The sequence below is a fragment of the Mandrillus leucophaeus genome, unplaced genomic scaffold (assembly GCF_000951045.1).
Source record: "Mandrillus leucophaeus isolate KB7577 unplaced genomic scaffold, Mleu.le_1.0 Scaffold139, whole genome shotgun sequence".
Lineage (NCBI taxonomy): Eukaryota > Metazoa > Chordata > Mammalia > Primates > Cercopithecidae > Mandrillus > Mandrillus leucophaeus.
Window position 1 is genome coordinate 1,215,163 of NW_012101354.1, and position 20,409 is coordinate 1,235,571.

Consider the following 20,409-nt stretch of genomic DNA (forward strand, 5'->3'; position numbering starts at 1 on the left):
TTTTGGAGAGAGTCTCGCTTTGTCGCCCAGGCTGGAGTGTAGTGGTGCAATCTTGGCTCACTGCAACCTCCACCTCCTGGGTTCAAGTGATTCTCCTGAGTAGCTGGGATTACAGGCATGCACCACCACGCCTGGCTAATTTCTGTATTTTTAGTAGAGATAAGGTTTCATTCTCTACTGAGGTTAGCCAGGCTGGTCTTGAACTCCTGACCTCAGGTGATCCACCCTCCTTGGTCTCCCAGAGTGCTGGGATTACAAGCATAAGCCACTGCACCTGGCCTCTTTTTTATTATTATTTGAACTTACAGCTCCCATTCTCCCTGCTTGAGAGGGGATAGTGAAGTTCCCTGTTCTCCCTGCCTCTCTTGGACTTTCTACTTATGTGATACCTTTTCCCACATACCTAAGTGTAGTTTCCTGACTTTGTCAGGCCCTAGACTTCCTTTCAAAACTCCCTGGTTCTCACTGGGTTAAGTGAGTCTTACTCACTTGATGGCTTAGAATCCAGTGCCAGCAAGGAAAGAGGTTAGAGAAAGGGAGGAGTTTTAGCCTCCTTCTCTAGTTTGGAGAAAGGTAAGAGTCCTATATCCTTCATGTCTCCTCACAGTCCATTTGGGAACAGGAGCGAGTGCCCCTTTGGATCAAGCCATACAAGATTCTTGTGATTTCGGCTGATAGTGGCATGATTGAACCAGTGGTCAACGCTGTGTCCATCCATCAGGTGAAGAAACAGTCACAGCTCTCCTTGCTCGATTACTTTCTACAGGAGCATGGCAGTTACACCACTGAGGCATTCCTCAGTGCCCAGCGAAATTTTGTGCAAAGTTGTGCTGGGTACTGCTTGGTCTGCTACCTGCTGCAAGTCAAGGACAGGTAGGTGACTTCTGCTGCTCATCCTAACATTTCTCCAGGGTTCTCTCCGTCCCTTCGTGTGTAGTTCTCAATTACTTATTACTGCCCTCCATGGCAAAGATGTGAAAAATGAAACAATATTTTTAAGCAGAGACAGATGTGTTCACATGACATTAAGTCAGGAGGCAGACTAATAAGAACTAGGGTAAAAGGGCAAAGAAATGAAGGATTTATGGGAGGACTAAGGGTTTGAGTGAGCAGGGTCTTCAAGAACAAGGGAGAATGATGACAGAGGAAGCTGCAGAGAAGGTACATCCCAGCTAGAAGAAATAATTGAATTGTGATTAAAGCACAGACTGCACTGCATGGCAGTGGAATAGGAGGTGGTACCATCAGGCAGGTAAATTGAGGCCAGTTGAAGAAGGGCCTTCATTGTGAAGCTTAGGTGTTTTATTTTGCAGGCAGAGGAATGACATGATTCAGTCTGTGTTGAGTAAATGCCCTGTGGCACGGTGGGTGAAGGCGGATGTAATTGGGCGTTTAGCAACAAAGCGAGCGATAATAGGGCCTGGCACTAAGGGTAGTGGTTCGTGACTGAGAGCAAAAAGGAGAAACATGATGGAGATCAAGTGGAAACTCTCAGCCATGAACTCTCCTCACTTCTTATTCCAGCATATGATTTCCACAGCTTTTAAGTATCTGTTGTTTTGCCCAGAGCTGTCATTTTTTTTTCAATATCACATGACCTTGATGAAACCTAACTACACATGTAGGTGAGGCAGATAATGTACAAAGATAATTACACCATCTAGGCCCTGCCGTCTAAGAGTTTCTCCCAACAGTGATCCAGGGTCTCTGCCCTGAATGCCCCTACAAGTTCCGTCTCTGCCTCGGCATAGGGCAGCTGTCCTGGGAAGGTGGAAATGCAGTGGCCGGTGCTGCTGGGGTTTCCAGTAACATGGTGGCCCATTAAGATCTAGCTAACAATGGCTAGGTGTGGTGGCTCATGCCTATAATCCCAGCACTTTAGGAGGCTGAGGTGGGCGGATCACGTAAGGTCAGGAGTTCAAGACCAGCCTGGCCAACATGGTGAAACCCCGTCTCTACTAAAAATACAAAAAAAAAAATCAGCTGGGCATGGTGGCAGGCGCCTGTAATCCCGGCTACTTGGGAGGCTGAGGCAGGAAAATCGCTTGAACCCGGGAGGCAGAGGTTGCAACGAGCCAAGGTGGCGCCATTGTACTCCAGGCTGGGCGTCAAGGGTGAAACTCAAACTCAAAAAAAAAAAGAAATGTATATATATAAATAAACTGGGCTTGGTGATACACACCTGTAATCCCAGCTACTTGGGAGGTGAGGCAGGAGAATTGCTTGAACCCAGGAGGCAGAGATTGCAGTGAACCAAGATCATGCCACAGTACTTCAGTCCAGGCAACAGGGCGAGTCTCAAAAAAAAAAGAAGATCTAGCTAACAAGGCCGAGGCAGGAGGATCGCTTGAGCCCAGGAATTCAAGACCAGCCTAGGCAACCTAATGAGATCCTGTCTTTACAAAAAAATAAACAAAAATTAGCCGAGCATGGTGGGATACAGCTGTGGTCCCAGCTGCTTCAGAGGCTGAGGTGGGAGGATCACTTGAGCAGGAGGTTAAGGGCAACAGAGCGAAACCCTGTCTAAAAATACCAAAATAACTAGCTAGCTAACAGAGCAGCTTATTAGAAATCTAGCATCTAGTCTGGACGCAATGGCTCACACCTGTAATCCCAACACTTTGGGAGCCTGAGGCAGGTGAATCACTTGAGGTCAGTAGTTCAAGACCAGCCTGACCAACATGGCAAAACCCCATCTCTACTAAAAATACCAAATACTCGCCAGGCATGGTGGCGCATGCCTGTAATCCCAGCCACTCGGGAGGCTGAAGCAGGACAATTGCTGGAACCCAGGAGGTGGAGGTTGCAGTGAGACAAGATTGCGCCACTGCACAACAGCCTGGGTGACACCGAGACTCTATCTCAAAAAATAAAAATAAAAATTAGTCTTAGGCTGGGCGCAGTGGCTCACGCCTGTAATCCCAGCACTTTGGGAGGCTGAGGTGGGCGAATCAACTGAGGTCAGGAGGTCAGCATGACCAACACCATGAAACCCCATCTCTACTAAAAATAAAAAATTAGCCGGGTGTGGTGGCAGGCGCCTGTATTCCCAGCTACTCGGGAGGCTGAGGCAGGAGAATCACTTGAATCCAGGAGGTGGAGGTTGCGGTGAGCCAAGATCGCACCACTGCACTCCAGCCTGGGCGACAGAGTGAGACTCCGTCTCAAAAAAAAGGAAATCTAGCACCTATTAAGTTCTACCATGGCCTGACATTCTTATATTTAAACCAGATGAAAACCCTGTCAGACACGTGTTTCCTCATGAGGGAAACAGTTAGGTAGCTATTAGACCCTGTGCTCATTCCACCCTGCCAGCCCTACAAATGGACCCAGGCTCTGCATTTGAGAACTATAGGAGAATGTAAGTTTTTTTTGGTTTTTTTTTTTTTTTTGGTGAGACGGAGTCTTTCTCTGTTGTCCAGGCTGGAGTGCAGTGGTGTGATCTCGGCTCACTGCAACCTCAGCCTCCCAGGGTTCAGGTGATTCTCCCACCTCAGCCTCCTGATTAGCTGGGATTACAGGCATGCGCCACCACGCCCAGCTAATTTTTGTATTTTTAGTAGAGACGGGTTTCAGGGTTTCAACATGTTGGCCAGGCTGGTCTCAAACTCCTGAGCTCAGGTGATCCACCTGCCTCAGCCTCCAAAGTGCTGGGATTACAGGCATGAGCCACTGTGCCCAGCCGAGAATGTAATTATAAGGAATTTGATTGCAAGCTTCAGACTATCTCGAAGTGTCAGGATTTTGAACTCAGGGCCCAGGGAGCCTAGAGCTCAGCCCTCGGATTGAGTAAATGGGTGGCAGGGAAGCTGGCACTAGTCAGGCCCCAGGGCTTTCCTTTAGGAAACTAGTATGTTTGGAAGATGAGAGTCCATCCTCTAAAAAAGGAGGAATAGAGGAGGGCAGGTAGCTGATAAGCCGTTCATAGTACCTCAAAAAAGAATATAGTCAAGCCATGAATGGAATCAACCACTGGAAAGAAGTGGCAACAATGAATGACGCCCCATACTGGAGTCGGGCTTTAGGATCTCTTTAACTACTTCAGAAGTAGTCCTAAGCAGCTTTCCAGCTGGAGCTAACTCTGGTAGTGAAAGAGAGGGTTTGGGACCTTGGGCAAGTAAATCACTTCCTCTCTCAGGGCCTCTGTTTCTTCACCTGTAAAATGTGAGGTTGAATCATGACAACTCCTAGAACCATTCTAGCTCACAAGATAGTGCCTGGATTACTAAATCTTTAGTGTTTTCCCAGAGAAGGGAAGAACTCAGGTGGGAGTAGGTTCTCCTTTTGTCCCTGCTTTTTTGGCCAAACCAACCCCAGAGAAGGTGGCCCTCAGACCATGAGCTCTTAGCCTAACAAAGCCTCTATTGACACTGAGGAGGCCGGTTATGTTGAATAGGCCAGGCCTCACATGCTTAGCATGTTAATTGTTCCTTCTGCTACTGGCCATTCATGTGGGAATCACAAAGACCTGGAATTTATCTCCCTTTAACTCTTCTACAGCTGCCCTGTAGTACTGCCTCCTGAGACTTTTTACATAAGTGATTTAAAACTTACCCCTCGAAACTCCCACGCTATTTTACCTTTCAGCTCCACTCAGCCCACTTGCCTCTGTTGTTGCTCCCTTCTGGTGAGGCCTCTGATCTGCAGTGGGCTGACAGGAGTTACAAATAACCCACAGGTAAACAGGCTCTGAGTGGAGCCTCCCATGGATAGCGCACTTGGCCTCTGTGAAAGCTGGCTGGAGCCTCAGAGGCCCTCTTTCCTTGCTTCTGGATTATCTACTAGATTGGGATAGTTTGAGTGCTAGAAGTGCAATTTCTGGGAAATTGGGAGAATCTTAAACTATTTTTATTAAATTATTAATAGCAATTTCAGACCCCATAGCCTTTGTTAGCAGTTTTCTTTTCTGATTTCCTTTCTTTCCACTGATAGCTTTAGGTCCTAGGAAACTGGACAGGAGATTGGAGTTACAGGCAGCAGGAAACATGGCAGGGGACCCCCCTGCCTGGTGTCATGTGGCCAGTGTACTGCTGCTTGAGGTTCCAGCCTCAGTCAGACTTACTACTGCCTCTTCCTCTCGTGTATTCCCCTCCTCCTCAGACACAATGGGAACATCCTTTTGGACGCAGAAGGCCACATCATCCACATCGACTTTGGCTTCATCCTCTCCAGCTCACCCCGAAATCTGGGCTTTGAGACGTCAGCCTTTAAGCTGACCACAGAGTTTGTGGATGTGAGTCAAGAAGGAGAGGTGCCTCTGGGGTCATTGTATTCTTTCTCTGTCATGGGAGGGGGAGCTGATGGGCTCCCTGCAAATTAGGGATGAACAGAACAGGCAGTAATTAGGGGTGAGGCAGGAGTTCCTGGGAGCTTCCTGCCTGATAAGGGGGGAAATAACAGGGCCCCAAGAGGAAGAGGAGTTCTGGTAGGCCAGTGAGGACAGGGACCATCCCTGGTGTAAGTCCCCTTGTGCACACAACACTTTCTTCCCTTTCCAGGTGATGGGCGGCCTGGATGGCGACATGTTCAACTACTATAAGATGCTGATGCTGCAAGGGCTGATTGCTGCTCGGAAACACATGGACAAGGTGGTGCAGATCGTGGAGATCATGCAGCAAGGTGGGGCTGGCGTGAGGTCAGGTGCCATAGTGCCTCAGGCTTCCCCTTTAAGTAGGAGCCCTGGAGCATAAGAAAGCTGATCCCACCCCAAGACTTGGGTTGAGGGAGGGGGGTTCCCAGAGGGTTTCTAGCTGTGGTCCAGTGCCTTGTTTCTCCTTTAGGACATTCCTCCTGACCCTGGTAAGGCTAAGTCCAGGAGGTTGGGGAAGGGGATAGCAGCACCCGCCTCCTTGGCATCTTTAGGGAGAAAACAGACTCATTTACAGCCTCCTGGTCCCTCCTCACCTCCCCACCCCTGTCCAACTCTGAGTTTCTCAGTCTCCTTCCATCTCTCTTCCCCATTCCACTATGACCTCTGATTGCCGTCTTCTGCCACTGTTCAGCTCTGAGAAGTACTTCCCCTCTCATCATTATCTCCTTCCACTACAGTCTTGCCATCTAGTCTTTTGCTCAGGACCCCCTTCTGTCCTCATCCCCCCCTCAAGGCTCCAGATGTATACCAGGTCTGAGCTGCCAGTCTCCCCCCTCCCCATTCCTGACCCTACCCCACAGGTTGTCGCCGTTGCTCAGGATCATCCCCATCTGGCCCCATGATGACGGTGGCCCAGGTCATCTGTGAGTGTCAGACGTAGCATAGGCAGAGGTCTGCAACCAGATAAGTGCCCAGCTCAGGGCCCACTCCCTTCAGCCTCCTCCCAGCCTGCCCTCTGGGCCCCTCCACCCTTACTGAGGGAGATGTGGTGTTGGTCCCCTTCCCTTCTCTGCCCACATGCCCTCACCTACAGAAGGGCTTAGGTGTGGGGTGATGAGGGGTCCTGTCGGTTCCTTCTCTCTGCCCAAGCAGAACTGTACCCACACCATCAAGGACCTGAGGTGGGAGGGAAAGGGCACTTCAGATGCCCCAGCTTTGTATTTGCTGTGGCTGGCACCACTGCCCCTCCCTCCTGTCCATCCATGACCCTGAACCGCCACTGCTTCCCCCAGGTTCTCAGCTTCCTTGCTTCCATGGCTCCAGCACCATTCGAAACCTCAAAGAGAGGTTCCACATGAGCATGACTGAGGAGCAGCTGCAGCTGCTGGTGGAGCAGATGGTGGATGGCAGTATGCGGTCTATCACCACCAAACTCTATGACGGCTTCCAGTACCTCACCAACGGCATCATGTGACATGCTCCTCAGCCCAGGAGTGCTGGCGGGGGGGTCCAGGGCACCCTCCCTAGAGGGCCCTTGTCTGAGAAACCCCAAACCAGGAAACCCCACCTACCCAACCATCCACCCAAGGGAAATGGAAGGCAAGAAACACGAAGGATCATGTGGTAACTGCGGGAGCTTGCCGGGGGGGTGGGAGAGCCAGCTGTGGGGTCCAGACTTGCTGGGGCTTCCCTGCCCCTCCTGCTCTGTGTCAGTATTACCACCGGACAGGCTCCAGGACTCACTGCCCTCCAGAAAACAGAGGCGACGAATGTGAGGGACGCCGGAGCCTTTCTTCTCCTTGTAGGGGTTTGAGAGGTTCTTTCCACAGACCATCCTCTTATTCCGTTCTGGGGCCCAGGAAGCGGGGAAGAGTAGGTTCTCGGTACTTAGGACTTGATCCTGTGGTTGGCCACTGGCCATGCTGCTGCCCAGCTCTACCCCTCCCAGGGACCGACCCCTGGCCCGAGCTCCCCTTGCTGGCGGGCGCTGCGTGGGCCCTGCACTTGCTGAGGTTCCCCATTATGGGCAAGGAAGGGAATTCCCACAGCCCTCCAGTGTTCTGAGGGTACTGGCCTAGCCATGGGGAATTCCCTACCCTGACTCCTTCCCCAAACCCAGGGAAAAGAGCTCTCAATTTTTTATTTTTAATTTTTGTTTGAAATAAAGTCCTTAGTTAGCCACTTGTGTCATTTCCAGGTTTTCTGGGGGGAAATTGGGGATGAGGTGTGAACGGATGCCTCAGTGTCCAAGATACAAAAGGCACCACACAGAAAGAGGTTTGCTTCTTCCCTGCCTGTCTTGGTCACCACCACCTCTTCCCTGAATTCCCTGAGAAGAAAGGGCCTTCCATGTTCTCTCACCCGCTTCAAGTCCACATTGTCCAAGTCACAGAAAAAGAGAGGCCTGAATGGAGATTAGACCAAAAACAGTTTTAATGGTCTGGTTTTCTCCCTAGTTCCCCCACTGTTAGTATTATTACTACAAGAATAAAGGATTCCTGAGAGCCTGTCCCCTCCTCTCCTGTGGCCCCCTTGACAGGACTCATCCCCACCAACCACCCCCCCGGATTTCTGGGGAAAAAAAGAAGTGAAAGGCACTGCAGGGGTAGGGGGCTTGAGTGCCAGTGAGTTGGGGGGGAGGGGGCACTAGGGTAGGGCCTGGCCCAGAGGAGGAAATTTCCAGTCCATGCCTGAAGGAATTGTGGAGGGATGTGTCCATCCGTGACACCCCCATCAGTCCTTCCCTGAACCTGTCTAGCAGGAATACCTAAGTCCCATCCTCCCAACGCCAGGCCCACACTGGGGGTTCTGCAGCAGGAGCATAATTAGTGTTGGGCTCAGAAAAGAGGAATGGAGGGTCGACTCTACTAGGACTCCAGGGCCAAACCCAAAGGGAGGTTGCAAATAACTAGAATAATCCTCAAAAGCTTTTCTTCAGGTTTGAGAGAGGAATTAACAAAATGTTAATGTCAATGAAACTCCCCAGCCAGGGGATCAGGCAGCAGCAGGGAAAACCAGGCTCCAAGAGGAAGGGGCTGGTCAGTCCCAGGCTTAGGGCCTAGTTATCCCCAATAGCCCCCTGCCGAGCCCTGATGAACGCCATGCCATGCGTGCGGAAGTGGGTCTTGAGGTTGAGAGGACTGTCGCAGCTCTTGCCACAGACCTTACAGGTCAGTGGGCCTCCAGAGGCAGGCAGGGGTGAGTCTCCACCATCGGGGTCAGACCTTGATGGAGGGGCCTCTTCCTCCCCATCCCCCAGCCCCAGGGCACTGGCTTTACCCACACCCCGTCTCTTCTTGTGGCTGATGAAACGGTGCCGGCTCAGGGAGCCAGGGGAGGCAAAGCACAAGCCACAGTCGAGGCACTGCTGGGCACCATCCTCCACCCTCAACCCCACCATGAGGCTCTGTTCTGTGGAGCCGCTGCTCCGGTAGCGCAGGGGGCCATGGCCTCCAGATCCAGGTCCGCCCCTGGGGGACTTGGCTGGCGGTGTCGTGCTGTCAGGCTCCTCACTGCAAGAGTCAGAAGACTGGCGGCGTTTCCGACCTGGCCCCTGAAGAAAAGTGGAAGAAACTGGGCCTTACCACCATCCCCACTGTCCTTGGCACCCCCACGCTCACTTCCTGAGGCCACAGTCTCTACCTTCCAGTTTCCCACTCAAAGCCCTAGCACAGCAGGCCGGGCCTCTGCCTACCTGGGCTCTGGCACTGGAACCCCGAGCCAAAGTGGTCCCCCGGCCAGGGGACTGGGCCCCAAGCTGCAAGCCATGCCGGACCTGGACATGTTTCTCCAGGATCAGGCGGCTGCTGAAGGTGCGTTTTCCCTCTGTGCAATACCTGAAATGGGAGAGGACAGGATGGCAGCAGGGGCACAGCCCGAAGGCCAAGGCCCTTGCTCCTGATGAGGGGGCTGCTGGAGCAGAGGGAGACCCCAACCATCAGGCCACTTAGACACGTTGCAGGTGCAAAGGTACTTTGGCATACGGGGAGAGTCACGTGCTGGGCAGGGAGAAAAAGCGGGGAGCAAGACTTACCTGCAGGGGTACACTCGCTTGATGCCCTCATGATTGACCCTGACATGACGCCTCAGGCTGGGGGCGGAGCAGAAGGAGCGCTCACAAAGGCGACAGGGAAACTTTTTCACTGACTAGGAGAGCATGGGTAGATGTCAGAGCCAGGCTCCAGGACCCCGTCCCCACTGTCACACTGGCAGTCCCAGTGCTGCCCCCAGCCCATGGTACTCCCCTTGGGGCTCACTCACCTTGCCATGCTCCTTCTTCATGTGGGCCACATACTCGTCACGCTCAGGGAACCAGGAGTGACACAGGCCACAGGTCCAGCCTCCAGGCCCCCCACCCCCACCCTTGAGGCCTTTGCTCCCTAGTTCCCGCCGAGGCCGTTTGGCTGGACGGGGGGGCTCAGGGGAGCTGGGTACTTCCTCCTCTTCTGAAGATGAAGACGACTCCTCAGTAGCAGGGGCTGCCCCTCCCTGAGAAACAGCCAGCTCCTCAGGCTCAGTCTTGGGGGTCAGCAGGGCACCCCCGGACCCTTTCCCAGTAGTCTCCTCCAAGCGCCCAGACTGATGGGTGTTCTATGAGAGGAGACAAGGGAGGTTGCTGTTGTGGGGGAGGGCCTGGCTGTGCCAAAGCCCCCCACTTCTGAAGTATGTGGCCCCAGCCCCAGGTCAGTACAGCTAAGCACCCATCCCCCATCCCCCATCCCTCTGCTCCTGTACCTTGAGATGTTCCAGCATGGTCCTTTTTTGGGCAAAAAGCAGAGGACAAGACGGGCACTTAAAGACACTGACACGCTGGGGCAGCAAGTGCTGGTCGAAGTGTGAGGAGAGGAGGGGTTTGTGAGTGAAGACTGTGTCACACATGGCGCACTTGTAGATCAGCCTGAGGTGAGGACAATGCAGACATCAGGCAGGGAGGGGTGCAGCCCCTCCCCTCCTACACCCCACCAGCCCTGCCTCCCTGGCCCGGCCCTCCCCTGGGCCTCACTTGGCCTGCTGAGTTTGGAAGCTGGGATGCTGGGAGTAGAGGTGGGCATGGGCGCTGGGCCCAGACTTGAAGGCCATGGGGCAGATGGGGCACTTGTGGAAAACCTCGCAGTGCGACGTCTGGATGTGGGACTTGATGGAGTTCACACCCCCAAACACCACTGAACAGCTGGGGCACCTAGGGAGGAAGCAGGAGGCCCTGTGGTGAGGTGGGAGGCATCTCCATGCCCAACCTGGGACCACACATTTATTCTCTGGGACTGGGTAGACTACAAGAAGGAAATCAGTAGTGGAGCATGAGCAGGGTGGAGAAATGAGAGAGGTGCAGAGGCCATTCCCCAAGGGAGGCTGCCGAGGGAGAGCTGGAGCTCCAGAGGTGGCCCTGCTTCCCCCCATCTCCATGGGGGACGACGGGAAGGCAGGACGTACTATCTCAGGGTTGTTTGCCAAAACAGGGCTGAGGGATACAGCGGGGATCTTGAAAGGCCATCTGAGGCTGAGGCTAGGACACACGAAACCCTACAGTTCTATGGAGGAAGGGTCCAAGGCACCTGTATCCCACACGGCGAGAGACGTGCAGACAGGCCTCCCGGAGATGGGTCTGAAAATTGGCTTGCAAGAAGTTGCCCCCACACTCAGGACAGACGTGGGGGGGTCGATTCTTATGCATGCGCTGGTGGGCGCTGAAGCTGCAGCGATTGGGGAGCATCATGGGGCAGGTTGGGCACACCTGTCGAGTGGATTAAACAAGGAAAGTCGGTGAAGAGTGTCCTGTCTCTATTACTTCTAACCAAGCCCCCAACACCTTCCTAGATCCTGTCCCCACAGAAGGGCTGTGAAAGGTGACTCACATTGCTGGTGGCCCCAGGGGCAGGGGGGCCGAGCTGCTGGAAGTGAGCTGCCATGCCAGCCTTGTCCCGGCACTGCTCCTTGCACTCCAGGCAGCGAAAGCACGTGTAAGCAGAGGTGGCAGGGGCAGCAGGCGGCTCAGTGGAGAGTGGCAGGACAGGGGCCTCAGCAGCAACTGTAGTAATGGCAGAGGAGGTGATGGCCCCCTCACCCTTGCCCAAGGCAGGCAAGACCAGAGGTCCAGAGATAGGTGGGACAGCTACAGGCAGCAGGGGTGTGATGTCCGGCTGCCCCACCATCTGGTCAAGGGCTACGGGCCTCATGACCAAATGTGAGCACTGCATAACGAGCCCCTTGTCCTTGTGTTCACGTGCATGCAGGAGCAGGCTGCACTTGTTGAAGAAGACCAGGCGGCGGGCGCAGTGGTTGCAGGTGACCTCGATGCGCATGCTCCGGCGGTCATAGTGCCGTGCCAGGCTCTTCTCCAACGAGAAGGCATCCCCACACTCCAGGCAGCGGTAGCCGGTGGGAGGCAGGGCCAGCCCAGCCTCAGCTGGTGGGCTCAGGTTTGGCCTATAGGCAGGGAGCAGGTTCTTGCTGTTGAGGATCTTGTTGAAGGCCTCCACCAGGCTGGACTGGGTCCGTGAGATCACTGTGCCGCCCCCTGTACTCGGCCCAGTAGTTGTCTTTGAAGGCTGCACCATCACCACTGAGGCACCATTCACCTTCTGTCCCCCAGTCCCCAGCCCTGCCCGCCCCTCAGCCTTAGGCAGGGCTTGGGGCACCAGGCCTAGCACATTCTTAGCAATCATCTTAGGGCTGGTGGCAGTCCCCCCAGGCAGCACCACAGCCTTGCGGGCCACACTGGCTGCCATCAGCATGGCAGTACTGGCATTCTGGATGGTGGCCACAGGTAGCACAGTGCCTTTCAGCCTTGTACCATCACCCAACTGTACGCTCACCACCTTTGGACCCTCAGAAGTAGGTGTTGCAGGGGACAGCTTCAAGAGGCTAGCTTCAGCCAAGAAGGCCCCCTCAGCCAAGGGGGCAGGTGGATCAGGATCTGAAGGGACCCGAGTTACAGTCCTTGTGATATTCCCGCAGGATGTTTTAATGGTCTTGATCCGCACCTTAAGAGGCCTAGAGGAGCTGGAGGCAGGGGAGTCATTGCTGTCCTCATCTGCAGCCTCAGCCCCACTAGAGGGACTCTGGGGACTTCCTGGGGAAGACTTGTCCACTGGCCCCTCATCATCTTCTTCTTTCAAGGGCTGACAGACGGGCAGTTTGGGGGAGGCAAGAGGGCTCTGGTGCCCTGGAGACTGCTTGAAGAAGGGCACCCCAGCAACTCGGGGAGGCGAGGCACTGGCAGGGATGTCCGTGGCCTCAGGGCTGGAGCCTGAGCCTTGTGGGGCTAGGCCCTGGGGTTGATGGGGGCTGCAGCTCTCCTGCTTCAAGGCCCCCAACGGTGGGGAAGAAACAGGTGGCTGCATGCCTGGGCCATTCTCCTGGGCCAGCTCAAAGGAAGAGGGGAAAGGAGGTGGGGTCATAGCCCCCTCCTGAGGGGGAGAGGGTGCAGAGGGAGGCAGGGGATCCGGGTGGTCCCCTGGCTCAGGGCCAAAATGAGCAAACAGGTCCAAGGGAGTTTTGCCTTCCATGCCTTTTTCTTTCCAGGTGCCCCCACTGGGAGGAGCAGGAGAGTGGGGGGTTTCTGGGAGGGAAGGTTCAGGACCCCCAAAACCATTCTGCATTCGATGAGGCCCCACAGGCCCTTCCTTAGTTACCCCAGCAGCCCGGGCCCCATCCCCTGCTGAGCCTCCAGCCAGGGCCTCAGACTGCTCAGGACACACAGTGTTCTTGACAATGACACTAACTACAGAAATGTCTGGCGGTGGCAGGCCATGGTCAGAGGCCTGGGCTGGAACTCCAGGGCCATCCCCAGCTGAGGCTGCTGCTGTGTCTCCAGATTCACTTCCCACACCTGGTTCTGGCTTCCCTGGGCCTCCTGGCCCCTCATTTTCTTCTGGCCCAGAATGGATGGCTTCATTTGCATCAATGTCAGGGATGTCAAAGGCAGCAAGGAGGTCATCAAAATCAGGGGTCTTCATGTCCCCCATATCGGCAGGTCCCAGACCTGATGAAAACAGGAATAAGGAGAAACTGAGATGTCTGGAGATCCTGGAGCTCTTTCCTCAGCATCTCCATATTTATCCTCTCTCAGAACCCATATGCACTCCAACTTAGGTACACCTCCACCACAGCATGAATCCTACAGAGCTGCTAGGTTTGCCAAACCCTAAAATCAGAAGGTTAGTGTCCATACCCTGGCAGGCTCCAAAATCCAGAGAAAGCAGGAGAAAAGAGTTCTCAGAAATACAGGGAAGGGGCCAGGTGCGGTGGCTCATGCTCGTAGTCCCAGTGTTTTGGGAGACTGAGGCAGGTGGATCACTTGAGGTCAGGAGTTTGAGACCAGCCTGGCCAACATAGTGAAACCCTGTCTCTACTAAAAATACAAAAAACTAGACAGGTGTGGTGGCGCATGCCTGTAATAGTAACTACTCAGGAGGCTGAGGCAGAAGAATCACTTGAACCCATGAGGTTGAGGTTGCAGTGAGCCAAGATCATGCCACTGCACTCCAGCCTGGACAGAGTAAGACCCTGTCTCAAAAAGAAATACAGGGGGCCAGGCACAGTGGCTGACACCTGTAATCCCAGCACTTTGGGAGGCAGAGGCGGGCGGATCACGAGGTCAGGAGATCAAGACCATCCTGGCCAAGATGGTGAAACCCCAGGGCTACTAAAAATACAAAAAGTAGCTGGGCGTGGCAGCACTCACCTATAGTCCCAGCTACTCGGGAGGCTGAGGCAAAAGAATTGCTTGAACTCGGGAAGCGGAGCTTGCAGTGAGCCGAGATTGTGCCACTGCACTCCAGCCTGGGTGACACAGCAAGACTCCATCTCAGGAAAAAACACAAAAAAAAGAAGAAGAAATACAGGAACAGGGGAGCTCAGTGAGCATCCTGATGGAAACCAGCTCATCCCCTCCTGTGCCCAGCACAGAACCAAATAATCGATACTATCATTAAGGAGGATGATGTATATGATACTCTAGGTTTAAGGGCTCATTCATGTCCACATGGAATCAATTCATATTCTTCATGGATCTTCTGGGGTCCACAGAGATCTGAAAGGCTATGTGTACAAAGGGGCAAGGCCGTAAGCCAAGACTTAAGAAATGATCCTCGTTCAGCTTTATCAGGGGCCTGCAGTACAAGCAAGTTTCTTCAGTGCCTTACTTTTGCTGTTTGAAAGAGGACACAAATGGCCGGGTGTGGTGGCTCACATCTGTAATCCCAGCACTTTGGGAGGTCAATCACTTGGGCCCAGGAGTTCAAGACCACCCTGGGCAACATGGTGAAACTCCCCAGGCATGATGGCACATGCCTGTATTCCCAGCTATGCCTCCCAGCTGACATGGGAGGATCCCCTGAGCCCAGGAGGTCGAGGCTGTGATGGGCCATGATCACGCCACACACTCCAGCCTGGGTGACAGAGTGAGACCCTGTCTCAAAAAAAAAAGAAGAAAAAGAAAAGACAAGACAGAGAGCACAAGTGATCTATATATCATAGGGTTATTCTGAGCACGATACGAAATTGCTAATGTAAGAATCACACCGAGAATACGATTCACTATTCCAGATGAACCAAGCAAGGACATGTCAGGTCAAGGAAGAGCTGGAAAGGAATAACCCCTGGAACTCTAGGGCTGGGGTCGGAGGCAAGAGTCAGAGGTCATGCAGGATCAAGTCTAGGGCACCTGGGGCCATCACTGGCACCTGGAGATCTAGCTTGGTCAGCAGGGAGAAAAGGACTCAAGGAAATTACCCAAGAGACCAAGATGGAAAAAATAAGACACAGGAACAGAAAGAGACAAAGAGAAGAGACAGAGGGGAAAATGGTGATGGCAGCCTGGTCACAAGGGCCCCAGCCTAGGCCTCTCCTGTCACAAACACCTGCTGCTCGCTCACTACCTTCCCCAGAGTGCCTGGCCCTCCCCTAGCCAGCCCCTCCTTCACTACCCCTCCGCAGTTTGCTCTCTTGAGGCTAAAACTCCCAGGGTACACAGTTATCCAGCACAGCTGCCACAGTGGGGAAAAGCCAGGCTCCTTCACCCCTCACCCATCATTTCTGCTCCAAGCTCCTCACCCCATTCCATTCCCTAACTTAAACTCCTCACCCTTTCCATTTTCCTGTGGCAACAGTAGCCCAGGAAGTTTCACCTAACCTCAACCTAGCCAAGTGCAAAAAATAAAATTTAAAATCCCACAAGAATTATGTGGCACTAATCGGACAAGCAGGCCAGCTCAGAGTTTGTGGGAGACCCATGTCTGTCCCCTGCCAGTGCCTCCCCATGACTGTTTCTGTATCTACGAAGAAGCAACTAAAGAATCTATCCCTATCCATTCCATCCCCAGGTTGCAGGCCATTTCTCGAAGCCAGTTCTCCCACTTCTCTCCAGCCTTCATACTGTAACTAGAGACAGCCGCAGCATGTGGCAGCTGGAATTCCTGGGACCAAGGTGGGGGTGGGGGCAAAGGATACCAACCAGACAAAGGGGGAGTCCTTCCCTCACTCCCACCCTATTTAATTCTGCAGACTCTGGGTTTAAACAAAACCCCTTGTCTCTGTGGGCCTGGCTCCTAAGCCTGGCTCCCTCCTGATCAGAGGCCTGAGCTACCTTCCATTCAGGTACTCAGAAAAGTGGACTGGTACAGGGAAGACCAGCAAAGACTAGAAAACACCTGCGAACTCACCCGCACGCCCCCCGCCGCCAGCCACCTCCCTCTTGGGAGTTCCAGTGACTTAGAGGTCATCCGATGGCCACCCACTCAGAGCAGTCGACCAAGCAAGTCGCCGAGCTCAAGGCCAAGGAAGATCAGGCCTTCCTGCGACTGCTGAGCCCTGTCTCTAGGGCTCCTATCTCCCCCGCCCCCTTTCCCTCTGTGCTTCCCCAAAAGCCAAAGAGGCTGAACAGGAAAAGGCTGAACAGACCCAGGTCGAGTGGGGGCTTCACTGCCCTTTGCCCGGGCCCAAGGCCTGCAGCGCAGAGGAGGGCGAGGGGCTGGCGGCGATTAGGTTGCGGCCAAGCTGGGCAGCGGGCGGAATTAAGTCCCTGCCATCTGCCGAGGGCCGGCGCGGGGAGCAAGTCCTGGGTTGCGAGGAGGGGGCGGGGTGTACACAAGAGAAACTACAAGGGAAACTGAGGCGCGCGGCGCTTCTCTCACTCGCACCGGCGTGCGAAGCGAAGGCCGGGCCTCAGTCAGGCCAGGCCCTTTGGTACCTGCTGCGCAGCACCTGGGGACCCAGGACTACACAGGATGGGGTGGGGAGCTGGCAAAGAGGGGAGGAGAGAGGGGGCGGTCTCTGCGCGACTCTCAGCTCTCTAGCCGGGGTCCGTCCCAACTCGGACCTCGTCCCCTCGCCTCCGGGCGCAGCGGAACCTCCTTCCGCCGCGGACTCCCGGAGGCTCGCTAGAGACTGGAGACTGATCGGAGGGTGCACATGGGGCCAGGGGCGCAAGCCTGGGTCTTGCCCGGGCCCGGACGCTGACCCGCGCCCAGTCGGGGTGCAGGCTCCGCTCCGGCCTGGCCCAGTCCCCCCGCCCCCATCCCCGGGAACGGACACCATTTTAGGTCGCGACATCCCGCAGCCTCCAATCTCCGGGCCGCACTTCGGGTGCCTCTCGAGCTGGGGGCGCCAGGACTTGGGGTTCTCGACCCTCCTGGGGGTTTACCCGGCTAGGGGCTGTGCTTTCAACAGGCCGGGAGTTTTGCCCATCCGCCCCAATGGATGGAGGCGGTGTCTGGGCCCTCCTAGAAGCCGCCCCAGGGGGCGGCGCGGAGAAGGGGGTAGTTGACCAAGTGGGGGAGGGGCGGGGGTATTTACCCGCCCCCCCAAGTGGGCGGAGCCAAGGGCGGGTATTTACCCCAGGCACGCTTACTTGTTCCGCTCCTGGTGCGGGCCGAGACCCGGCGGTCTCTACCCCACTCCAGCCGCCGCCGCCACCGCCGCCCTCCCCGCGGCCGCCGCTACTTCCTGCTTCTCTCCGGTTCAGCCTCCCCCCTCCCTCTCCTCCCTCCGCGCTCCGGGTCTGGGCTGCCCGCTTTCGCACTCGCCATTGGCCCTTGCCCCCTTCGCTCAGCCCTGCGCCCCTCCCAGCCCCGCACTGGGTTGGTCCTAAGTACTGCCGCTCGGAACTAGCCCCGCACAGTCCTCTTATGCTCATTGGGCAAGGGGCCGAGGCCCTCTGAAGATACCTCTCCCCATTGGCTGCGCAAGGGTCCGTCTGCCCCATCTGCAAGTCACGGAAACGATTGGCCTCCGCCACTGTCGCTTAGAAAGAAGCCAGCCTGCTTCCCGGCTTTTCTACTAGAGAGGGGAGCGCCCAGGTGCGTCTCCGCCCCTCGCTCCCTATTGGCCGCTCGAAGCTTGAAGCTGCAGTTCACTTTCGCGAATCGAAGGAATCCAGCTTCTGTATGGTGGGCGCTTTGAGCAGAACCGCACTGAGTCGGAGTGCAGGACGGAAGTGTAGGTCCTTTTGCGCTGTTTCAAGCTAATTCCGTGTCACTGATGCCGGGCAGAAGTCACAGAATGGGACGCCACCCCAAACATTACGTCATCCGCTGACCATTTCCTCGCTGTCTTCCCACCGTCGAAATCGCCATATAATCTGATGGATGGGATCCTCGCACGGGCCAGCTCCTGGGCCACAGCGTAACCCGTCGCTCCTCCCTCTGCGGGAGGGCGTGGACGGGGTACGGGATTCCGAACGTGGAAGGAATCGGGACCTAAAGGTTGGGAAGTGCTCGCGGACCGGAAGCGGGGGAGGCGACGTTAGGAGTGCTGGCGTGGCCTGGGCCATTTCCAAAGAGGCCTTAAAGGGGCAACTGATAGGCTTCCTAAGTATGGGCTGGAGGTACCCCCCAGCTCCATTTCCCATTTAAGAGCTCCCCTTTTCCCCGCCCCCAGCAAGGAGTAGGGGGTGGGGTCAAGGTCGACTTTTCCCGCGCTTTGTTGCCACGCCCCCTGCAGGCGGGGGAAAGGGAGGAGTCGCTCGGAAAATGAATCTCTTAAATGTTCTAAATAGCACTGGCAGAATTCGTCTGCAAGCCCAGCGTGCCACCTCGCGCACGCAGCCGCTCGTTAACTGCATGGTGTTTTTTTTTTTTAATTAGTTTTTTTGAGGCAGTCTCACTCTGTTGCCCGGGTGGGAGCACAGTGGTGCGATCACGGCTGACTGCAGCCTCAACCTCCCAGGCCCCAGTGATCCTCCCCCCTCAGCCTCCTGAGTAGCTGGGACTACAAGAGACAGCCAACACGCCCGGCTAGTTTAATTTTTTGTAGAGACAGGGTTTTGCCATGTTGCCCAGGCTGGTCTCAAGAGATCCTTCAGACGTGAGCCACTGCTCCCTACCTTGGCGAAGTTTTTTTTTTTTAAACAGGGCCTCATTCTGTAGTCCAGACTGGAGTGCAGTGGTGGGACCTCGGCTCACTGCAACCTCCACCTCCCAGGCTCAAGCGATTCTCCAGCCTCAGCCTCCCGACTAGCTGGGATTACAGGTGTGCAACACTACCCCCCCGGCTAATTTTTTTTTTTTTTTTTTTGAGACGGAGTCTCGGCCCTGTCACCCAAGCTGGAGTGCAGTGGTGCGATCTTGGCTTACTGCAAGCTCCGCCTCCCGCGTTCACGCCATTCTCCTGCCTCAGCCTCCCGAGTAGCTGGGACTACAGGCGCCGGCCACTACGCTCGGCTAATTTTTTGTATTTTTAGTAGAGACGGGGTTTCACCATGTTAGCCAGGATGGTCTCGATCTCCTGACCTCGTGCTCTGCCCTCCTCGGCCTCCCAAAGTGCTGGGATTACAGGTGTGAGCCACCGTGGCCGGCCATTTTTGTATTTTTAGTAGAGACGGGGTTTCACCATATTGGCCAGGCTGGTCTCGAACTTCTGACCTCAAATGATCCACCCGCCTCAGCCTCCCAAAGTGCTGGGATTACAGGTGTGACCCACCGCGCCCGGCAGGGTTTTTAAAAGTGGTTTTGTTACCCTGCCCAGGAGTCCCAGGACACTGGAACCAGGACTCCCCATCGCGCCCCAGCAGTTTCCGAGCTCCTTTGAAGTATGAGTCAGAACTTATGGATGGGGATCCTGGAGCCACCACTTGCCCTATGATGGCAATGGGCAAGTCGCTCAACCTCCCAGATCCTGTTTTCGCATGGGTAAAACGGGGATTATAATACCACCTGACAATATTATTTTTGTGAGGATTAAATGATTTTAGAATGTAAATGTGCTTTGTAAAGTAATTGGCAGTTGGGATTAGTGTGCCCTTTCTCCCGGAGACTTGCATCCTGTGTGCTTGGTCCGCCTGCATTTGCTCCCAGTCGCTCCAGCTCAGGTGCTCTTCCTTCTCTGAGGACTATTTAAGGGTCCCTATGTAAGCAACCGGCATTCCGTTTCCACCTCCTCTTCTGGTCTTCCTATACGGAATAACAGTTACTACTCATATACACATAATATTATGGGGGACTCACACCTGTAATCCCAGCACTTTGAGAAGTCTAGGTGGGTAGCTCGCTTGAGCCCTGGAGTTCGAGACCAGCCTGTGCAACATAGCAGGACTCTGCCTCTACAAAATATTTGGGAAAAAAAAATTAGCCAGGGGTGTTGGCAGGCGACTGTGATCCCAGCTGCTGGGGAGGCTGGGATGGAAGGATCGCTTGAGCCTAGGAAGTCAAAGCTGCAGTGAGCTGGGATCACACCACTGCACTCCAGCCTGGGAGACAGAGCAAGACCCTGTCTCAAAAAAAAAAAAAACACACACACACACAAAGAAAAACTTTATGTATATCATTAATAACTCATGCAATCCTTAGCACAACCATGGAAGGAGGTACTATTCCAGGTACTGGGGGTGCAGCAGTTAACAAAGCAGACAAGAAGCCCTGTCATGAAACACACATTCTTAAAGAGAAGACAAACAATAAATATTAGAACTGATAGCTGCCAAGGAATAAAATAGAGCTATCAAGCCATGCAAAGACAGAGGAATCTGCAGTGCACGTGAATAAATGAAGAAGCCAATCTGAAAAGGCTGCATGCTGTATAATTCCAACTATGTGACATTCTAGAAAAGGCAAAACTAGAGAGAGTAAAAAGATCAGTGGTTAGGCCGGGCGCGGTGGCTCAAG

General features: G+C 54.5%; 2 protein-coding genes and 1 long non-coding RNA gene across 5 annotated transcripts in view; 2 read left to right on the plus strand and 1 right to left on the minus strand.

The window, feature by feature from the left end:
• Nucleotides 1-7,492, plus strand: part of PI4KB (phosphatidylinositol 4-kinase, catalytic, beta) — a 49,323-nt gene extending 41,831 nt beyond the window's left edge. Inside the window, exons 8-11 of the mRNA XM_011973657.1 lie at nt 579-873; nt 5,101-5,233; nt 5,499-5,619; nt 6,604-7,492. Coding sequence (XP_011829047.1) covers nt 579-873; nt 5,101-5,233; nt 5,499-5,619; nt 6,604-6,785 — 731 coding nt within the window. The 3' untranslated portion in view covers nt 6,786-7,492. The remainder of the gene's footprint in view (nt 1-578; nt 874-5,100; nt 5,234-5,498; nt 5,620-6,603) is intronic.
• A 228-nt stretch (nt 7,493-7,720) lies between these two features.
• ZNF687 (zinc finger protein 687) lies at nt 7,721-17,994 on the minus strand. 3 transcript variants are annotated; one of them, XM_011973548.1, is made up of 10 exons: nt 17,160-17,243; nt 13,482-14,350; nt 11,164-13,292; nt 10,864-11,042; nt 10,314-10,490; nt 10,046-10,208; nt 9,572-9,901; nt 9,345-9,457; nt 9,006-9,147; nt 7,723-8,864 (listed from the first exon to the last, which is right to left on the minus strand). In XM_011973548.1, the coding sequence occupies exons 2-10, from the start codon at nt 13,561-13,563 to the stop codon at nt 8,370-8,372; spliced, it is 3,810 nt and encodes a 1,269-aa protein (XP_011828938.1). In that variant the 5' UTR covers nt 13,564-14,350; nt 17,160-17,243; the 3' UTR covers nt 7,723-8,369. The 3 variants fall into 3 exon arrangements, with proteins under 3 accessions (XP_011828939.1, XP_011828940.1, XP_011828938.1); XM_011973549.1 differs by lacking the exons at nt 13,482-14,350; nt 17,160-17,243 and adding an exon at nt 17,847-17,994 and having other exon boundaries at nt 7,721-8,864; XM_011973550.1 differs by lacking the exon at nt 13,482-14,350 and having other exon boundaries at nt 7,721-8,864; nt 17,160-17,309.
• LOC105534729 lies at nt 17,273-19,507 on the plus strand. Its single transcript, XR_001005322.1, has 2 exons — nt 17,273-18,012; nt 19,274-19,507. It is a non-coding gene; the product is annotated as an uncharacterized LOC105534729 (long non-coding RNA).
• Nucleotides 19,508-20,409: the final 902 nt, after the last annotated feature.